The following is a 22549-nucleotide window of genomic DNA, read 5'->3' on the forward strand; positions in this document are numbered from 1 at the left end:
ATCTCCAAGAAAAGTGTAAGTATTTCATTTTAATAGCAATAAATCTTTAATACAGGACAATTGATAATGGCCTTTTTTTCTACTTGTCCTGGGCATTTGAATTCTCAGGACCGGCCTTGTTGATGATCTGAATGTTTTAACCATTACATAAAGGTAATATGGGCTACACCTCTAAGGGGTGCCATTCTATGGACAAAAAATCGATTTTTCAACCTCCCAAATTAGGTATTCCGGGAGAAAACGCAGTAACTCAGATTCTATTTTCATGGCGCCTTCAAGAGAAGTTATCCCCCAACTGCGACCAAATTTTCCTAAAACCTCACACTTAATGAAGGTACGTTTCTCTCAATTTTTTGCCCTGCTCTACAAACTTGCACTGAACATGCTCGATGAAATGCCTCAATGAGAAATATCACATGTTAACTCCACTTTGGCTTTCATGAATGAAGAATCCATTCCAATTTATGATCCTAAACAGTTTTTTTTATTAGATGTTGTGAAATGTAGGAGAGCGCCATAGATGGCCTCACGAGGATGAATCATGCATGAACATGCATCAAATGAGGCCAACATCATAATCATCTATGATGGTACGAAAACAGGCTGGTAAACCTGATGCAAATTCATCCAAATGGGAACGAGCCATTCCTGTAAACGTTGGCATGTACTTTAGTACCCTCCACCTGCTGTTGCTTAAGTTGTACAGTACAGCAAGTATCAACCTGTTCAAAACATATTCAAAGATGTCAATGTGAGTGTGAATGTGAATATGAATATGAATATGTGTCCCTCTTTGATTTCCCAATCAACTGGTGATTGTTATGTGACGGCGGAGGAGATCGGTAGAGGCATCTAGCGGTGTTGTTGATGGAAAAGGCCGACTGTTATGGAAAAAGATCGACTTTGGTTTCCTCCAACTAAGATATAAATATGTTTAAGGGGGAAGGTGAAGACGCGGGGGGGGGGGGATGAGGCATCAGAAAAATGACTATCAGAAAGGTTGCTCTGATAAAATCGACACCGTTGAAGCCACATATAGTAGAATATATGGTGGTAGTGGTGTGGGTTTGCTTTTGTTTTAGGCGGTGGTGGTTCCAACACCACCGTTGAAGCCACATATAGTAGAATATATGGTGGTAGTGGTGTAGTTTTGCTTTTGTTTTAGGCGGTGGTGGTTCCAACAGGGAAATATGACGTAATATATATATATATATATATATATATATATATATATATATATATATATATATATATATATATATATATATATATAGAGAGAGAGAGAGAGAGAGAGAGAGAAATGTTTTTCACATTTATTGTGTGCTAGAATGCAGCAATAAGAATTTACTAAAAATTAAATTATTATTTAATCAAATAAATATAAATATTAAATGATTTCCATAATTATATGTATATTAAATGATATCCATAATTATAATTCCTTTTTTAGGGAAACAAATTAATTTCGTTATTAATATAAGCAATAATATTTTTTTAGAATGAATTCGCATCTTAGTTTTCATGTATGGCTTCGTATTTTGTTTCATGACTCACTCACTCAAAATACAACAAAATTGCCTGGAACATGACTTCGTATTTTGTTTCATGACCACTCACTCAAAATACACTCTCGTTCTTCATATTCCATGCAACTTTGTTGTATTTTAAGTGAGTGGATCCATAAACAAAACTCGAACCATACATGAAAACCTAGATGCGAATTTATTCTGAAAGAATGTTATTGGTGACATTAATGATAAATTTAATTAGTTTCCATAAAAAAGAATTATAATTATGTATATCATTTAATATACATACAATTATAAAAATCATTTAATATCTATATTTATTTAATTAAATAATTATTTAATTTTATTAAATTCGTATTGATGCATTCTAGCACACAATAAATGTAAGAAACACATAAACTTAGTCATATATATATATATATATATATATATATATATATATATATATATATATATATATATGGTTAGGTTATAACGTGGATTGTAACTATTGTATGGATGTAGGGATCATTTATGGTCCAATCATTTTTGTTAATTTAAAAAAATAATTATCCAATATAATTAAATAAAAAAATCAATTAAAAACATTTCATTAATGGGAAACGGATGTGAAAGGGCACTTTTGTACATTAGTCATTCCATTATAATAGGAAACTTTGGTATATTTTTGTAACAGATTGCATAATCCCCTAATTCTCTCACACGCCCAAATCAATCAACATTCCCAGTGGATTAAAAATTACTGACAATCTTGTAAAATCAACATTCAAAACGAAAGATTTAGTGAAGGTATTTCATATAAAAACGATTATTCTACATCAGATCATCGACGAGAATTTGGGTTTTCGTGATACGGATTATTTATGGTTACTTATTCTTTCAGAATGTAGTTTGTTCAAAATTTTAAGTAGATGAAATTCAATTCTTAAAAGAATACCACTATATATTCTTAACATCACTTAGGAAGAACATCATTCAGGAAGCAAGTTATAAAAGCAAAAAAAAAAAAAAAAAAAATACTCACACATTTCAATTGCATTTCTATAAGAATAACCATATTCTTGAAACAATATGAATCTGGAACATTGATAAAGAAAAAAACTCAACCATTATTAAATGACATCCTATTCTTAAAGAATATAAACTTAAAATTCTTTAAGAATGAAGGTACATAAATTAAATATAAACATGTACGCTCAAAATCCTATAAGATTTAGAAGAAACTTGAAACTGGTTCTACAAAACGATATGAAACAAAAAACTTGAAAAAGCGCAATTCTTAAAGAATACTTGTATAAATTCACCATTTCCTAAAATAACACATGAGCTTCTTTACTTCTTCTTCTCTGGATGATATTAAAAATGATAAGGTGCTGATTGTTGTTGGACCATAGCGAGATGATGAGAAGTAACATTAGATAACGAAAATAAAAGAATCAACATACAGTAAGAATTCATATTCTAACAGAATAATCATATAAGAACATTACTTTACTCATGACCAATGTATGGAAATCCAGTCTTACAGAATGGATCGTTTATTTCTCTCTTATTCGTCAATATTGCCACCAAGATGTCTTCTCATTTAATTCTTTAAGCATGACCCCTTTTTACACCACCAGGAAGTCATGAACCTTTTTTTGTTACAATGTCAACATGTATAACATGTGTTTTCTGGTATAAACAAAGAACCAATACTACCTTCTTTCTCTTTATGTTAATCGAGTTGTAGGTGGGTATCCTCCAAGACTAAGAACAACGGAACAAGAAGACAAGTTACCTGGGTCACAAATTCCATAAAAGTTGGATTGCTAGTTAGCATTAAAAAGCGAACACAGATGTATTGATTATGAATATGGATTGTATGGTTAAAAAACTGACCAGGAAATTGAGTGTAATATTTCGAAGTATCTTTAGAGCATAGGAGGGCGCTGATTGTTTAGTAGAGGAGAACAACATCGATGGTGCAGGCGTTTATTAATTCCTCCGGTGATGATATGGTGACGGTGGTTTGTGAAAATGATGAAACGATGGCATACAGTGATGTGTATGGTCGTCAATGATGCTAATAGAAAAGAAAAGGAAAGATGAAATACATCATAACTATAGGCTTAATCAATAAATTAGTTGCCATAATAATAGGATATGATTTAAATTAAAATAATTGATTTGTCTTAATTTACCAAACTACCCTGATATGTTTAATTAATTATTAATTCTTAATAATTAAAATGATTGGTCCATATTAAACCCTACATCCACACAATATTTGTTCATCCACATTTGAACCTAACATTCTCTCTCTCTCTCTCTCTCTCTCTCTATATATATATATATATATATATATATATATATATATATATATATATATATACAAACACATGGATATAAAGATCCTAAGTAAAATGTATTTCTTTTTAACGGGAATAATCTAAATGAAATATATAGTAGACTTAAATAAAAACGCGAGGATATAAAGATCGTTAAAATCTGTCATCGTATGAGAAAAAACTGCCTTAATAAAAAACAAAATACATTTTCGAAAAATTTCAAAATTTCAAATATGTTAATGATTTCCAACTAGTTCAATATTTTCGAGGATACAAATTCATGATTTTTAGAATAAAAACAAAAAATAATATACTACTATTTGTGCAAAAAATGTCAGAGAAAAAAATCTTCACAGATTTTTTAATATACATGTTATATATATATATATATATATATATATATATATATATATATATATATATATATATATATATATATATATATATGGAAAATCAAATATTCATTAAAGGGCCGTGCTAGTAAGCAACTCCGCGAGCAAAAAATACAATACATGGAAAATTAAAGGAAAAGATACATAAATTATAGAAGAAAATGAGAGAATGGTGAAATACTCCCATTGTCCCGCTCTCTACATTCAACGTTACCACAATGTTTACATCAGATGTATGATAAAGAAATGATGTTGTCAGTAACTTTTGTTGGGGGCAAACAAATTTTTTTTGAAAACCCTGTCATTCCTTGCTATCCAGATGTTCCAGATAAAAGAGTAAAACACCATATTTAATTATTTATGATCGATTTTTTCTTAGGACGATTTCTCCATGTAGTCGCATCGTACTTTTAAAGGGATCAACTTTGACCAACAAATTGGCTGCCATTTATATAAAATCAGTATTGACTCAATTAAGTTTCTCATGGATTTGACAGTGTATTCCCCATTAGAGTTTAGATTGAATCTAAACTTAAATTTGGAAGTGCTCACATATGTCAACTCATCAGTTTCATTATATAACTAGGCGAATCCCCGCGCGTTGCGCGATAATAGAATTATATAGTTAAAATAATAACTTTTACCAAATTATTATTTAATATTTCTACTTTGAAACAAAATGTTAGTAGTAAAGCAAACATATAGTTAACATATTATTTTTATTAAACATTATAGTTTAATTTTTAAGTCATTGTGATATATACAATTATTTGATAATTTTATAAACAATTTAAAATTGTGTACATTATATATCAAATGAATGATAATATAACGGGTAACAAAATGTAAGAACAAAAATATGAACTTCAATTTTTAGTAACATAAAAATAGAAAAACATCTATTATAACATTTGTATTAAAAAAGATATATATACAACGAATAATAAAAAAATATGAAAAATAAACACTACAACTTTTAATAACATAAAAACATAAAAACATCTATTATAACATTTATATTAATTATTCATATTTAAATCACAAATCTCTTCAAATACATTAATGTTTTTAATGAGCAAAACTTTACAACCTTATAAAAGAAAGGAAAATAAAAAGTTATTAGTGATTACTAATTAATAATCATAAGTTAAAAACTCTTGAGTTGTAACTAATAAATATACATAAATTAGGTCCCGTTTGATAGTTTATGTCTGGGAAAGTGCTGTCTGGTAAAGTGTTGTCTGGGAAAGTTTTCTGACTGGGAAAGAAACCATGCTGTTTGATTGTACATCTGATTGATTGTGCTGAATGATGAAAAGAAGTAATAATTCAGTAAAAAATAAATTTAAAAAAAGTTATTTAAAAAAATTAATAATCCAATAAAGAAAGAAAGAGGCGGGGTTTGGTGTATAATTGTCGTTCCAGCCAATTCAGCCAGAAAGATATGATTTTGGGGCTTTCTAGGAAAGACATATCTTACAGGGAAAGACCCATTCTTTTGTGCAAATCAAACAGTCTTTCCGGTCCATTCAGCCAGAAAGATCTGTTTGGACCTGGAAAGATGCGTATCAAACGGGGCCTTAGAAAACTCTTGAGTTGTAGTGTGAGTTTCAAATAAATGCGGTACTTGGAAATGTGTATTTATTATTATTATTATTATTATATTCGTCTAAATACTTGGTTTTGATGCATCATTTTAATCCCTTCAATTATTAAACATAAAGATATTTAATTATAAATTTATAACATACATAGGTGCATATACATGTTAAAAAAATCACATATAATATATATATTTTCGTAAATGTCATATGTAATTATTGTCGTAGTAATATGGATAAATTACTTTCATATGAAGAACATATCAATGATAAGTCTATCATAATTACATATCAAATGTTAAAAATTATGTTATCTTTTAAATATTGTATTGTAAGTATGTTGTGTAGGATAACCCAACAAAGAAATAATAGAAAATAAAGAAAATCAAAATAGAAAAACTACAATCAAATAAATAAGAGCATTGGGTGGTGAATATATAAATAAAAATGTTACATAAACATACATTTAAATCAAAAGAAAAAAACTATCATTCGTCAACTTTGCTCAAACAAAAAAACCTATATCCGTTTTCTGAATCTTCTTTCTTCATTTAACACCATTCAACCATAGAAACTTGATGACAATTCTTCACTAACCTGCAATCAAAATATTTTTCTTAAAAAAGAAGAATCAGAAAGACATTCCAAGCAAAACATTGATTTTGGAGAGTCACATTCAAGATTGAGTAATACACACAAATCACATATAAAGATTAAATGAGAAACTGAATATAAAGAAAAAATAGAAAAGCTTCATTTGTTTTGGTTCAAAGAAAAAATCATATTACAATTATCATCGATTCGACATAACCCATTTCTTCAAATCATCATATTTGGATCGTGAATGCTTCAACTATATGAAAACTTTTGAATCGCAATATCTTCAACCAAATGACGACTTTTTGTAAGAAAATGTACTAATATAACTACATATATAATAAGAGAATGCAAAAAAATTATTGGAAATTTATAAATACTATAAATGGTTTTAATTAAGGAATATAAAAAGTTATGTAGGTTTCAAATCAATATGGTTTAAGAAAACAAAATATTTCTAAACATATGATTTTGAATGGTATGGTTTGAGAAAACAAAATATCTCTAAACATATGATTTTGAATGGTCTCATTTATATTACTGGAAAAAAAATATAACACGATCAATTTATGAGTAAAAAATGATACATTCATACACAACCTTGACTTGTAGAGCTCTTTTAGGGACTCTATCACTGCAAATACGTTCTAAAAGAATTGTGCCTATTGAAAATTTTTCTTTTCATTTTCTTATGACATCCTTCTTATATGTAAGATTTTATATAACACAAAAGATTGACCTTTTTATAGTAAACTTTTCACTAAATGCTAATTAAACATAATATAAGTTATAAAACTTTTGAGTGTTAAATCATAATTAAGAAAACTTTTGAGTGTTAAATCATAATTAAGAAAACTTTTGAGTTGCATTAGTTAAAAAAGGGGGTTTCAAATGAATGTGGTTTGAGGAAGTTAAAAAAGGGGGTTTCAAATGCATGAGATTCAAGAAAAAATGCTAGCTTTATAAGTATATATGATTGTAGAAGTTCATTTAATTCTACTTGCAGGAATATTTTCAAAGCTATTAGCCATGAATAATCAAATAAAAGGCATAGCTTCGAAAAAAAAAACACATTTTCAAAATCCATGCTTCGAAAATATGATCCTTTGTAGTACTTTCAAAAATGGTATTACATTTTTGAAAATCCCTATATTTGAAGATCGTAGTCATATGCTATGTTATTTATAAAAGGTTATTGCCAAAGACATTATTATTATTTTCTTTTGTGGTTAATACCTTATTTTTTTATGGTATGGAAAAGGTCATAGTAACTAAAAGGTCAATTAAGTGATTAACAATTAATTATTATGGTTAATATAAGCCAATTCTTCTAAAATTTATTTTAATGCAGTTGGTAAAATTATAGAATGACATTCACCATGTTGAAATCGAAACAAATATAAATAAAATAAGATTTGTAGGACCATACATTGCAGCAATATCCAATATTCGTTTGAAGTTGAAACTACTTGACGAATATATGATAACTATTAGAAAACAAAGAAAAAAAACATAAAGAATTATTACATAAAAATGAATATGTCGAAAGAAAATAATTATTAAAAAAACATTATATTTATAAATCGAATCCATAAAAAATAAAATCGTAAAGAAAATCTGAACAAGTTAGGAAAAAAATCAAAATTTTAATTGTATATAATAAACTATTAAATAAAATAGCTTATTTTTCGAGTTTTTTAAGCTGTCATGTTTGACAAACTAAAAAGTAGCTTATAAACTAGCTTTTTAAAAAACACTTAGATTAACTTTTTAAGAGCTTTTTAAAAATTTTTCCAAATATACCCATTAATTAATTATAAACTAGTTTTTCCAAACGTTATTTTTTATCAACGAGTTTTTCAGCTACCAGCTAGTTTTTTATTTAACAATAAACTTTTCAACTATCAATTAGTTTTTCAGCTAACAGCTAGCTTTTCAGTTAATACGCCAGACATTGCCTAAATATTAAAAAAAGCCAAAATAGAATCATAACTTAAAAAAAGAACCCTTTAAAATGAAATTAAAATATATGTAAACATGAAATTTTAGATGTCAAAATTATAAGTTGTAATCTTCTAAAACATCAAAACATTAAAAGAAATAAAATGGTGGATAGTTTGTCAAAAGAGAAGAGTAGAGACTATTTCTGTAAAATTAGATGGTTTGTAAATAAAGGAAAAGAGTGTAGGGGTCATTTTTATAAATAGAGCCATCGTCGACAATTATATATATATATATATATATATATATATATATATATATATATATATATATATATATATATATATATATATAATTTGAAAAAACAAAAAATGGAGCTATTTCTTCCGTTTTGGTCAAGAACCTGCTTGGTCAGAAACGCGTCTACGAAAATTCATATTTGGGTTTTATTTATTTATTTAATTATTTATTTTGAAATTATATAAAGTAAACTATTAATGCTAATTATCTATAATATCTAATACAGGTGATAAAAATTAAATATAAATGATCTCGACCCATCTTGTAATTAAAAAAATTATTTTGAATTTATATAAACTAAACTATTAATGCATAATTATCTATAATATTGTATACGTGTGATAAAAGTTCAATATAAGTTATCTCCATTCATGTTGTAATTTAAAATTCAAATTTAATAATTATCAAAAGGTAAAATAGTGGTTATATATATTCTTATTCAAGTCAATGGAGGCAAGCGTTACATACTAGGATCGGAATCTGTCTCGCGTTCTGACTCCTCCGCCACCTATCGCCATCTACCACCACCCTGTCATATCTCTCTCCGCAACCGGTAATTCCATTACAGTTGGAAGAAGTACTTATATAACCACATCAAGTTACGCGGTTATATTGCATAGATATATACAGTCATAGTTAGAGAGTTGAGAGAGAGAGAGAGAAAGAGAGATCGGAGAATGGCGTCGAAGAAGTTCATTGTAGAGGTGGAGCCGGCGATTGAGGCGAAAGATGGAAAGCCGTCGATGGGGCCTGTCTACCGTAGTGTGTTTGCTAAAGATGGTTTTCCGCCTCCAATCGATGGTTTAGATTCATGTTGGGATGTTTTCCGGTGAGTGTTTGTTTAGATCTGTAACTTAACTTTTTGCTTGTTTCAACTATCTGTTTGTGAAAACTGCTTCGTATTTTGGAATACTTTAACAGATTAAAGTGGTGTTGAGATTTGGAATTGGAATAACTGCATTTTTACATTAACTTAGAGCAGATTTCCTCCGTTTCCGGTTCCGGTTCCGATTATAATTCCGTTTTCTTAACTTGCGTTGCGATTCGTGAACTGAGTTGACTTCTTTCACATATAATTATTAATTGCACAATCTGATCTCATCATCCTTGAAATAAGGAGCAGTTCCGATTATGTTTGACTTTTATTTTGTTTTTAGTTTTTTTGTCGGTTTAATTCCTGCTAGCAATTCATTGATACCTATGTTTTCTGTTGCGTGTGGCATCTTCTTCGAGTAATTGACTTTTGTTTCTGAATGACCTAGAGGAGGGTCATTAAAGTTAAACTTTGATTTGGACGATCAGTAATCGCTATGCTAAAACTTGTTTGTTATATAAAATCTAAAGACAAACTTCGCAAATTCCATTTGTTTGAGAACAGTTGATGTTCAAGTTGGGAAGTTCTCTAATCTAAGATGATTAATATCTTGTTGAGAGTTTGTGACATCCATATCCACAGAAATTTCTGCTATCTGCACTTGATCTTGATATGCCTGATTTCTCTTTTATATCACCCCCATATGGGAATGGGACAAACATATCTTCCACTTCACTATTTCAAATACAAATAGTAGTGATTCAATAGAACTATAAAATTGTATGAAAAGATGGTTACTTTGGTAATTGTTTATCTATTCTACTGCTATGGCATCTCTTAAAATGTTTATTTGGTTATGTTACAGCCTCTCAGTGGAAAAATACCCGAATAATCGCATGCTTGGTACCCGTGAATTTGTAGATGGAAAGGTACAATGGTGCATACTATACATAACACTTTAACATTTACACTCCCTCTTTCTCTTTGATTTCATTTTAACCATGTTTATATATTACATTGTTAATTCCACAGCATGGAAAATATGTGTGGTTGACTTACAAACAAGTATACGACAAGGTGATACGTGTTGGAAATGCCATCCGTGCATGTGGTGTTGAGCCTGTAAGTAATCTCATACAATTATAATATATATATATATATATATATATATATATATATATATATATGTTATGTTTTCCTTCTTTGGTTTTGACCCTTTGCTTTCCTTTTGTGTTTTATAACTTCAACATTCTTCAAGAGTGTATGATCAATGTTATTCTTACCATTTTCTTTTCACATTGCAAGAATTTTACTTTTTCATCATCTTGAAAAACTAATTATACATTTTTGTTAAAAAATGTTTAATGATGTAGGGAGGAAGGTGTGGGATCTATGGTGCCAATTGTGCAGAATGGGTTATGAGCATGGAGGCTTGTAATGCTCATGGGTTATACTGTGTACCTCTATATGATACCTTAGGTCATGGTGCAGTAGAATTCATCATTTGCCATGCTGAGGTTACACTTGCTTTTGTAGAAGCTAAAAAGATCCCTGAGGTAATCCAATCACTCATATTCATTTTATTATCTTATATAAAACTAAAGTTAACCGAATCTTTTAGCATAAAGTTATATTTTTTTCGTAGACAATAAATTTGTTTTTATCATTTAGGTGCTAAAAACATTTCCAAAAGCTGGAGAGTATCTAAAAAGTAAGTTACTCATCATGTCTAGTTTCTTGAACACAAAAATGCATCATAAAGAATTACTAATTTGTATGTTTTTCTTAAGCAATTGTGAGCTTTGGCAAAGTTACCCCTGAACAAAAAGAACAATGCGAAGGTTTTGGTGTAGCAATACATTCATGGGAGGAGTTCTTGTCATTGGTATGCTCTTATTATATCTCTTAAATTGCAATATTAAATTTTGGGTTTTGTATAAATGTGAAATACAATTCAATTTTGATTTTTGACATCATTTTTATCTATTTGCAGGGTGATGATAAACAGTTTGAGCTCCCACTGAAGAAGAAAAGTGACATCTGTACAATAATGTACACTAGTGGGACAACTGGTGATCCAAAAGGTGTTCTAATTTCAAATAACAGTATTGTGACACTTATAGCTGGTGTTCATCGTCTACTAGGGAGTGTAGATGCATCAGTGAGTTCCCACTTAGTTTTTTTATTTTATCGAATAAAACTTTGAAAGTTTTTTATTTATAATAAAATAAAACTTTGAAGCTTTTATAATAAACATGAAAAAGGATTACTAATTTCTGGCTTATTTTATACTTAACAATGATAATTTTTATTTTCCAGTTGGATTCAAATGATGTTTATCTCTCGTTTCTACCCTTGGCACATATATTTGATCGGGTGATTGAAGAATGTTTTATTAATCATGGAGCATCTATAGGATTTTGGCGTGGGGTAAAGATGAATACTAAATTTTATTTGTATTATTTAATAATAATATGTATCATATCATAATTTGGATTATTATATATGTACAGGATGTTAAATTGCTGATTGAAGACATAGGGGAGCTAAAACCTACTATTTTCTGTGCTGTTCCTCGTGTCTTGGATAGGATTTATTCAGGTATTTTGGTGTTAGTTAATTATTGTTCAAATTACAAAAAAACATAATTTTCCCTTATTTAATTAATGAATTGAATTTCTTCCATTTTTATTAGGTTTGCAACAGAAGATTTCTTCTGGGGGTTTTCTCAAAAGCAAATTGTTTAGTCTTGCTTATGCATAGTAAGTATTATTTTTATCATTTGAAGCTAGCTTTACTAAATACTTTTTAAAATTTTTTGTTCACAAAATAATTTGCATGCTAAACTTGTGCAGCAAGTTACGTAATATGAAGGGAGGAAAAAAACATCCAGAGGCATCTCCATTAAGTGACAAAATTGTCTTCAGCAAGGTGTGTGACATGACATGACATCATCTTCCATATATTCTCTTACTTTCTTCAACATGACTTTTAAACACAAGGGTAAAATCGTCATTTTTCATTTGTACAGATAAAACAGGGACTAGGAGGTAATGTACGCATTATTCTCTCTGGAGCTGCACCACTAGCTCCACATGTAGAAGCTTTCCTAAAAGTAGTAACATGTTCTCATGTCCTTCAAGGATACGGTAATTATTCCTTATAAACTTTTTATTTTTTTAAATCATTTAAGTTTTCTATTATTTATATTTTAATAAATTAATACACAGGGCTAACGGAAACCTGTGCTGGATCATTCGTGTCACTACCAAACGAAATGGAAATGGTGGGCACCGTGGGCCCACCCGTACCCAATTTGGATGCCCGTTTGGAATCTGTTCCTGAAATGAATTATGACGCCCTTTCAAGTAAACCACAAGGAGAGATATGTATTCGAGGAGATGTTTTATTTGCAGGCTATTATAAAAGAGAAGACCTTACAGCAGAAGTCCTTGTTGATGGCTGGTTCCATACAGGTATATAATTTACAAAAAAAAAAAAAAGAAAAAGAAAAATCTTATTAACTTATTTTATGGTTTAGGTGATATTGGTGAGTGGCAACCTGATGGAAGCATGAAAATTATTGATCGCAAGAAAAACATATTCAAACTCTCACAAGGAGAATATGTCGCTGTTGAAAATCTTGAGAATGTATTTGGACTTGTTTCTGATCTTGATTCGGTACGTACCTTAAAATACTCACAATTTCAACTTATTTACCTAAAAAGCCATTTAAGACGTTATTTAATTTATGGTTGGTATTTTAGATATGGATCTATGGGAACAGCTTTGAGTCTTGTCTTGTTGCTGTTGCAAATCCAAACAAGCAAGCAATTGAACATTATGCTGAAACGCATAACATTTCTGGGGATTTTGAAGCTTTATGTGAAAATCCCAAAATTAAAGAATATGTATTGGGAGAGCTCACTAAAGTCGGAAAAGAAAACAAGGTTTATTTTTCGTTTTAACTAATTAATGACTAACCATTTTACCACTTATCTGCTTCCATGAATTAATCTTTTATTTTAATCTTGTAGTTGAAAGGTTTTGAATTTGTGAAAGCGATCCACCTTGACCCTGTTCCTTTTGACATGGAGCGTGACCTTTTGACCCCAACATTCAAGAAGAAAAGACCCCAGTTGCTCAAATATTATCAGGTAAAATATAAAAATATAAAATATAAGTTTTACGGAATAAACATGTTTTTTTTTTTTTTTTTTCTGATGAAATTACTTTATTTTTGCAGAGTGTAATTGATAACATGTACCAGAAAATTAACAACAGGTGAATCGCTTCTTAATGTGATGGTGTCTCCTTATCTCCCTTTAGCGTCTATTTTATGTTTATGTCTGAAGTGTATTTTCTTTTAAATATGTGATTGTACAGCTTTGGTGTGTTATATTTTGAGATGATTTGTAAGACCACATTGAAGTCGAATTTTATTATGCTTTTTTTTCTTTTAATATCTATCAAGAATTGCAAGGAGCTCTTGTATAACAAAAAAGAAAACTTGATTTTTAATGTATAATCAAATAAGAGATGTATTTGTTTAGTTATTTAACCTTTTGTTTTTGAGGCCCAATTGTTGGAGATAATATATATACATTTCTTCAATGCTTTCATAATTCAATCTTGAATACACACCATGACTCTCAACATGTTATTGCATGAAAAAAAAGATAGATCAAGTATAGTTGAAAGAAACAATTTTAATTAATCTCAACTCTATCTAAAATATAGTTTATTTTACACCATTTTACATGACCTCCGACATATGTAGAAATAAGAACCTGAGAATGGGTGAAACAAGGAGAGAGTAACTCAAAGCGAGAAAGAGGATGAGCACTTCTTTTAAATCATATATTTATAATTGATATGATTTTCAGATTATAAATACATGATTCATAATCTTCTGTCTAGAAATATGTAAGTGAAAACAAAATGCGATGTGTTAAATTATACAAAGAAAAAACATGATTCATAATCTTCTGTCTAGAAATATGTAAGTGAGAACAAAATGCGATTCGTTAAATTATACAAACAAAAACACAAATGTGTTTCACAATCTATATATTCATATTGAATTTGCCAAATCTACAACACAAAATTAAACGCTAATCTAAAAGTTCTCACAGCAACACTTCTACTACGAGGATAAGAAACTTTCTTTCTTCAGGCATTTCGTCGAGCACTTGATGTGCGTCTCTAAACAGGTAAGCAACGTTAATCAGACCACTACATAGACACCTTTTTGGCAAGAGTGATGAGAATAAGATATGTCGCAACTGTAGTCTAGACTTGATATCTTCAGGCATTTCGTCGAGCAGTAGGTGTGCGTCTCTCAAACAGGCAAAGATATTCCATACAACCAAAGGACACCGGCCAAAAAAAAAAAAAAGAGATTTTAGTATCTGTAAGACAACCATGTAACCATGCCAGAACACATCCAAGATGAGCAGCAACGATCATCTACTGAGCCATGACCAATACCATGAAACTCTGTTAATCACGCTCCGGTTACATGGTCCTGATTCTTCAACTAGATATGGGTTTCTGTCTTCTTAGGAATCAAGAATACAGAGGTACGAGCCTATAGAACAGATCCTGTTCAAGTAAGGTCGTGCTATATCATCTCTCAAAGCTCTTTATAAATCTTGCTTTATTTGTTATGCGAGCCGATGTGGGGGCAAAGACCATTTGCAGTCTTTATCAGAAAAATCCTTGCAAAAGTTACTACATTTATTTTTCTCAGAAAAGTATTTATATGTATACATTATTTTTCCATTTAAGCTATTATTTAACTACTAAATAAGGTTAGGAAATTATAAATACTTACATGATCTAGTCCTATTGGTAAAGTGTAGTTGAAATCAATCCACTTAAAAACAGAAAATAGTCCAAAAGAGCCTAATGTGATACTATATCTTATTTTGGTTGAAAGTTATGGTAGGCATCTATAACATGCTAACTAGTTTTAGTAGGTAAATAATGGTTGAAATGAAAAGGAAAACCACTCTAAAATCCTATGTATTTTGCCTGAATGCCTAAATAAACCATTATATTTATTTTATGATCAATTTAACCCTTATTAATATCCTAACCGTCTAACCTATCTCAATTATCCGGTATAACCTAAACACGTTATTATCACTATGCGGGAAAACCATCGTCATTTGTAGTCTGCGATCGGAATTACTGAAAAGAAGAAAGGAAGCAGGGTCGAGCAAAAAGCTTCATGGATCGGGGGAAGCTTCACGAAAAAAAGGTAATCGATCCATCTATGTTGTTTATTCTGTTCGTCGAAGGCATGAGGTGCCGTTTTTCTTAATTTGCTGTTTTCATTTATTGTTTAAGGAAGCCGTAAACAGGGACTATGTTTTCAAGTTCCCATCAATTAGTTGAAGTGTATACGGACGGTTTGAATGACACAGATGATGAGTATGAAGAGGAAGAATATGTTCATTCTTCAATGGACAAGACAACATGGGATCGTTTTTTTAATGATTTGGTACAAGGAGAAATGAAATTGCCTGAACTGTCATCTGATGATGGTGAATTGAGCTATTCAGATGAAGAATTTGACAAAGGAGAGTACATAAATCATGAGACCAATTTCTGTTTGTTTCTGTTTAGATTTGTTTGTTTTGGACAAAAACATGTAATTATACTCAATTTTATGGTAACGGTGGTTGTTTGGTGTGCTAATAACTGAAAGCATCAGCAAGGGCAAAATCGTCAACATAATTTTTTTTTTTTTGCAGCATACCTGTAATGGCAGCTGCGTTTTTATTGATTTCGGGTAAAGAATCGCAATTCAAGAATGCAAAAAAAAAAATGTAAGCAAAAAACTTAGGAAAAGGGTAAAACGATAACAAAAATGTAAGCTTAAATGGCTGATGCTGTTCGTGTTCTATGTTCAATTCCATTCCAATCTTCATTCTGTCCCACATTAGTACATCCACCGGGTTGCTTATCAGAAAGTGATTGTTGGTTTTTATTCAAACAATATGCATTTGGTGTTAAGACAAACATTATTCAAACATTATGCATTTGGTTCGATTCTTTTCTGTCCCTGATTTGAAAATCACTTTTGCATCATATTACTTTCCTGTGCAGCTGCTGTTCGTGTCCAGGCTCCATTTACAGTTTTTTTTTTTTTTTTTGTTCCTGATTCCAATCTTCATTCCATTCCTGTTCCTGATTCCAATATTCATTCCAGCTCTGTTGTATTATTGATTCCATTCCTCTTTCTCCTTTCTGTCCCTAATTCCAATCTTCGTTCCATTCGTGTTCTATTTTTTATTCCAATCTTCATTTCATTCCATTCCATACTAATCAAATGAACCATAACAAAAATCATAAAAATGTCCAAGTACTCACAAAACCACAACTATAACACAAGGGTAAAACTGTCCAACTATAACAAAGGAACCTGATACAATCCAAGTACTCACAAAACCACATTATCTTCAAAAAACAAATGTGTATAATAGCCAAAATCACAAATCCATTACAAATGTGCTTAATAAACTAACATCACAATTCCATTACAAAAGTTAAAAAAAGGGTAAAACCAACATCACCCTATTACATACTTAACAATTTTAGATTAACCTAACTAGCCCTATTACATAAACAGAAACAAAATGAAGATGCTAACCACAACAATACCAAACATCATCAACCTCCATAGGAATATATCAGGCTCCTGTTTGTCATTGACCTTAAGCTTTATTAACTCCTTCTGCAAAACCAAGTTCTCCTTCTCCAGATCCATATTATTCTTTGAAATGTTTATATTTTCTTGAACAATTCCATATTCTCCCTATGCAACTCATTAAGTTTACTCTTATACGAGTGCATACCCAAATCCTCATCTACCCATACAAAAAATTTATAATCTTTTGAAGGATCCTACAAAAAAATGTAGTATCTGAGTAAGCATTACAAAATCAAATCAATCAAGGCTAGAATTTCATATACCAGAGAATTTGGGCACGGAATGAAATGTAGGCCAGGGTTCTTCCGGGTAGTCGAAGTCCACATATTTGGTCGTTCACAACAAGTTTTTATAGTTTGAAGTTAAGGAAGAAGAAGAACAAACCACTTGATCGATCACCCATTCTGCAACAGTTGCGAGGAAAGAAGAAATCGATGAGAAACAATTTAGTGATTTTGAAGCTGGCAACATCTTTTAAACTTAACCTTTATTGTGTAATTGATACGACGTGAGTATTGTTACCGGTTGCCAAATTGCAACCGGTTAAAAAGCATTAAATGGAAAAAAAGTATATTAATAAGGGTTAAATTGATCATAAAATAAATATAATGGTTTATTTAGGCATTCAGGCAAAATACATAGGGTTTTAGAGTGATTTTCCCAAATGAAAAATATTCAAATTATTAGTGTTTCTTTGTTTTTTTGTTTTTTTTTTTTTGCAAAAAAGATATTTATTAATGACTTTTAAAGTGAAATACAGAAAATATAAGGGCTTTTATGAAATTCGTCTTATATTATACTATTATAAACGCAAAACAAATAATGAGTAACATAATGTATATATTCATATAGAAACTTAAGGTTTTGCCAAATTTACACCACAAAACACACCAGAAACACTTTTAAAAAGCTAAATTGTAGTAAAAAACAAACAACCCTAATCTATCTTTCCCATTCTATGCTAATAATATTAAAGAGGATGAGAAAGAGGATGAGCACTTCTTTTAAATCCTCCCTTCACTCCTTTCTTCCTCCATTCTTACACACCTTTAAATACCACAAAATAACCACAATTAAAAATCCACTTCTTGTACTCCTACACAAATCTTTTTTGAAAAAACTTGATCTTGACTTTGTGATCTTGAATTATGCTAATGTGTAGCTTGAAACCGATACTTCTGCAGGTGAAGAAGAATGGATGTACACAAACTCTATGCTTTTGCCAGCTGGCAATGAGCTAACCCATGTTGGGAACCCGTAGGACCCGCTTACACTCTTGGCTAGGCCCCACAATGGACCATAAAGCTTGGAGACTGATAGGTTAAGGTTCTTGATTGTCTTCCCTGATTTGTTGGTCACTATAGTTGAGTATCTGTAGTATGTTTTCCCATTTGCTACCCATGAAGTTGTAGTCTTTTGTTCAATTGCAATTGGAGCTGAAAAACAAAACTAGAATTAGATTTCTTCAAAATGATTTGCTAGTTTTGATTGTATGTGTTGAAGAATGAAACAATTTCTGATGTGGGTAAGCTTTATTTTTTCATTTTACCAATAAATCAGTAATGTAAGATCAAGATTTTCATATGAAAAAGATTCTAAGAGAGTAAAGATAGGATCTTGAATTGTATCCTTTGAAAAAATTACAAAGTTTGATCGTATGTTGATGACGACAGAATTTTTCTGATCTGGGTAATCTTCATTTCTCCATTTTACCACAAATTATTAAGAAAAGATCAAGATTTTCATCTAGAAAGGTTTAGATTTACCTGAAAATGGAGTTTCTTTTACTGGATTAGGCTTCGGTTGAACAGCAATAGGCTTAGCAACAGGAATTTCAACTACAAACAACATCAAACACATTCAATAAAAAAACCACACCAAAAACACAAAATTCCCCCAAAATTTATAACATACCAGGAAGCAATTGATTATACCCATTATGCCCCCCATGTAACCTAGCCAAAATACCAAGAAGAGGGGCATTATTATACGTAGCAGGCTCAGTCTGTTCATAATTATCTCTATGATCCGCAAAGTTATCATACGCATCAGGTCCACCAACAATGGCGCCAGTCAACAGATTCGGGTCACTCGCTTTTCTACTAAACCACGTCGCATAACCACCTCTACAGCTAACAAACGACGGGTTGACTTTGACTGAAACAATCGACGAACCTCTATGATGAACTTGTTGTGGGTAATTGCTTCCATACCCAACCATGTAACTCGTCGCTCTAGGATTATCACCAAGTATGTAATCCACCTAAAAAAACGTAAAAATCCAAAGCTTTTAGACGATTTTCATGGTTATAATCGAGTTCAAGAAGAAAATCGGGGAAATTTCTCATTTCGTTACCTGAGATTTAGCGAATGAGAGTAGTTCCGACGGCGCGACGGCACCGGAGGAACAATGTAGGTTTTTCCCGGCGGAGGTGAGGTAATCGGAGTAGACGGTGAGGAGGAACGACGCACTTGTAACGAATTGCAGGTTGTTCCATCGTTGCCGGAAAATTAATCCGCCGGGAGTTGTTTGAACGTTTTGACTACTTTTCCCGAGACACGAACACATGAAAAATTCAGCTTTTTCTTGATACTTTCCGAACACCGGAGCATTTCCACCGGCGTTACCTGCCATTAGAAACTTGGCGACGAGGGTTTGAACGCCGGCGTACTTGACATCCCACCCGAACTCCGTCATGGCCCACCCAGTCCCGCCTAGAACGTCGCCGTTTTTACCTAGGTAATCTAAGTAGTACTCATTGCTTGTTGCCTTGTACATCCAAGCAGCTGCCCAAAGCAATTCATCCTGCCCGGATTCAAATATAGAAGGGTAAATATGTAATTTCGACAAGGGTTGGTAAAACAGTTAAGATTGGTTGTTGGGGGAGATTGTGATTACGTACAGCGTATCCACTGACGGATCGGTAGTACTTCTGGGCCACGGTGATGCTACTGTCGTATTTGCCCCTGTATTTGTCCGCAAAATCGAAAAGCTGACGAAAATAAAGTTGCAATTAGTGACAAAACATACGGGTAAAAATGGAAATGACAAAAGTTGCAATTATACGGTTATATTATACCTAACATTTATTTACCCAACATGTGCACCGAATTAACTTTGCATTTAAAATTACATAAATGCCCCTACTTTAGATCTATGTACCCTATGCTTTACTTATTGTACACCTAGAGAGTGGAATAAAGACTATACTATGTTAGGCCTGCCACCTATCCTATTGCTAACTTAAACCGCCAACAACCTGCCAGACAATAAAGTTATCAACCGTAACTGTTTTTACACACCAACCGCTTCACTAACATGCGCCAATCTTCTGCTAAAATACGCTTTTGCCACGGTGTCCGTTTAAATTGTTGACACACATGTGACATGACTACAAAAATACTTCATGTGCACATTAAATTTCACTATAGTTCACATTATGCATTAATGCATAATAAATTGTACTTTAAACTTACAAAAATACTTGATAGGAACATTAAATATTAAATTTTTATTTATTGTTCATGCAATGTATTTAAGCTTACAAAAATGCTTCTTGTGAACATCAAAATTTCATTTATAGTTCATATTATGCACTAAAAAAATTGTACTTTAAGCATGTGAACATTAAAATTTCATTTATAGTTATTATGTATTAAAAAAATTGTACTTTAAGCTTATTTAACCTGGTAGGCATGGGTGAGAAGCTCCTGAGAGTAAGCAGGGTTTGAGCGGCGGAAGATTATAGAGGCGGCTGCCATAGCGGCGGCGGTCTCTCCGGCAAGATCAGAGCCAGGGTTATTTTGGTCAATTCTGTATGCATTTCGGGAAGTCGTCATGTCCTCTGGTCTTTGCCAACAATAGTGATCTGTATTACCATCTCCAACCTATAGCACAATATTAATTAACACATTTAACACGTAAAGACATTATATATCATATTATCAACATCTAATTATTACTACTAAATCTCATGCAAATTAATTTCATATTATAAGGTCACAAGTAAGTATAAATTTGTGGGTCAAGACCCACAAACTTATACTTAATACTAAACAAACATTAACTTTAAGTTAACACTTAAATCCATACATATTAATTTTTATTCTCGTTTATAAGTGTTGTATTTATTATTTTTATAATTAAAACAGGACCCACAAAATCAGTATTTATATTCGAAATCGAATATTGTTTCGGCTCTTCATGTCATTTTCCATCATGAATGTCATTTCCTCAAAGGATTTTTACTTTCTAAATCATCATACTTGAATTCTCACTAACATTTTTTTAAATAAAATTTACAACAAAAGGGTACCTCTCCATATAGAACATGAGGTTCAGGGTGAGCTTTAATGAGATAATCAGTGCCCCATTTCACAGCATCCATGGCATGACTAAGCTCACCACCCGCACCCATTTGATTCCCGTATTCCATTATACTCCATGACATCATCGTCACTGTAAACGCCATTGGAAGCCCAAACTTCACGTTATCCCCTGCATCATAATACCCTCCCACCAGATCCACCTTCAAAATCACAAAATTCAAATCAGTTTCAAGTTATCAACAATACCCAAATGGGGATTTCGAAAATTTCATGAAATAGATGAAAATTTACAAGTGGGATTACCCCATTTGCTTTGCCATCGAAGAGCCCTGAATTTCCTCTCCATTTAACTCTTTGATTACCGGGTAGATAACCGGATCTTTGAGCTTCAAAGAAGAGAATGCTTTTGCTTAGAGCTTCTCCGTAATCATGTCCTCTTGCTAAAGCCAAAGGTAAAACTCCCATAATAAGAAACAGAGTGGATGCCATTGAACAGAATCCCACCAATTTCCCCATCGAGAAAACCAGTTTTAATTGGGTTTTTTTGCTTTTTCGTGTTTGAACACAAAATCGAAGAAACAGGGTAGTTCTAATGGCAATGCTGGTATGAATCACCAAGTTTTAGAGGGAGAAAAGGATGAGAGATGGCGAGGGAGAGTTGGGGAAGAAGATGGAGGAAAAGGGTTGGTATATATGCAGGAGATGGATGGGAAGATGCCAAAAGTTTGAGATTAATAAATGTGTTTTCTGCTATTAAAAAATAAAAAAATAAATGTGTTTTCTTCAACTACATCTTTATTTTAAATGTAATAAGAAATAATTATTGGACAAATTTGAAGAATGAAAGGTTTTTCTGAGTATGAACAGGTGAGCAAAAGAGAGCAACGCATGTGAGTTTGTTGGGTAACATTTACTTGAAAAAATCGGTGGTTTTTTTTAATATATATATATATATATATATATATATATATATATATATATATATATATATATATA

General features: G+C 31.3%; 2 protein-coding genes and 1 non-coding gene across 3 annotated transcripts; 1 reads left to right on the forward strand and 2 right to left on the reverse strand.

Annotated features, from left to right (window-relative positions):
* The first annotated feature begins 9122 nt into the window (after positions 1-9122).
* LOC145119082 (long chain acyl-CoA synthetase 4-like) lies at positions 9123-13967 on the forward strand. The gene is made up of 17 exons (XM_079054724.1): positions 9123-9519; positions 10370-10433; positions 10537-10626; positions 10878-11060; positions 11176-11215; positions 11295-11389; positions 11498-11665; positions 11824-11934; positions 12018-12105; positions 12200-12266; positions 12360-12435; positions 12536-12653; positions 12735-12980; positions 13046-13185; positions 13272-13454; positions 13542-13661; positions 13751-13967. The coding sequence occupies exons 1-17, from the start codon at positions 9368-9370 to the stop codon at positions 13790-13792; spliced, it is 1983 nt and encodes a 660-aa protein (XP_078910850.1). The 5' UTR covers positions 9123-9367; the 3' UTR covers positions 13793-13967.
* A 945-nt stretch (positions 13968-14912) lies between these two features.
* Positions 14913-15126, reverse strand: LOC145122913 (small nucleolar RNA U3). Its single transcript, XR_013714809.1, has one exon. It is a non-coding gene; the product is annotated as a small nucleolar RNA U3 (small nucleolar RNA).
* A 2925-nt stretch (positions 15127-18051) lies between these two features.
* LOC145119486 (endoglucanase 6-like) lies at positions 18052-22232 on the reverse strand. The gene is made up of 8 exons (XM_079055150.1): positions 21857-22232; positions 21541-21753; positions 20912-21112; positions 20128-20217; positions 19581-20030; positions 19139-19487; positions 18991-19062; positions 18052-18660 (listed from the first exon to the last, which is right to left on the reverse strand). Exons 1-8 carry the CDS (start codon positions 22067-22069, stop codon positions 18371-18373), a joined length of 1878 nt encoding a protein of 625 aa, XP_078911276.1. The 5' UTR covers positions 22070-22232; the 3' UTR covers positions 18052-18370.
* Positions 22233-22549: the final 317 nt, after the last annotated feature.

The sequence above is a fragment of the Lactuca virosa genome, chromosome 6 (assembly GCF_052849685.1).
Source record: "Lactuca virosa cultivar CGN04683 chromosome 6, Lactuca_virosa_CGN04683_v6, whole genome shotgun sequence".
Taxonomy (NCBI): Eukaryota; Viridiplantae; Streptophyta; class Magnoliopsida; order Asterales; family Asteraceae; genus Lactuca; species Lactuca virosa.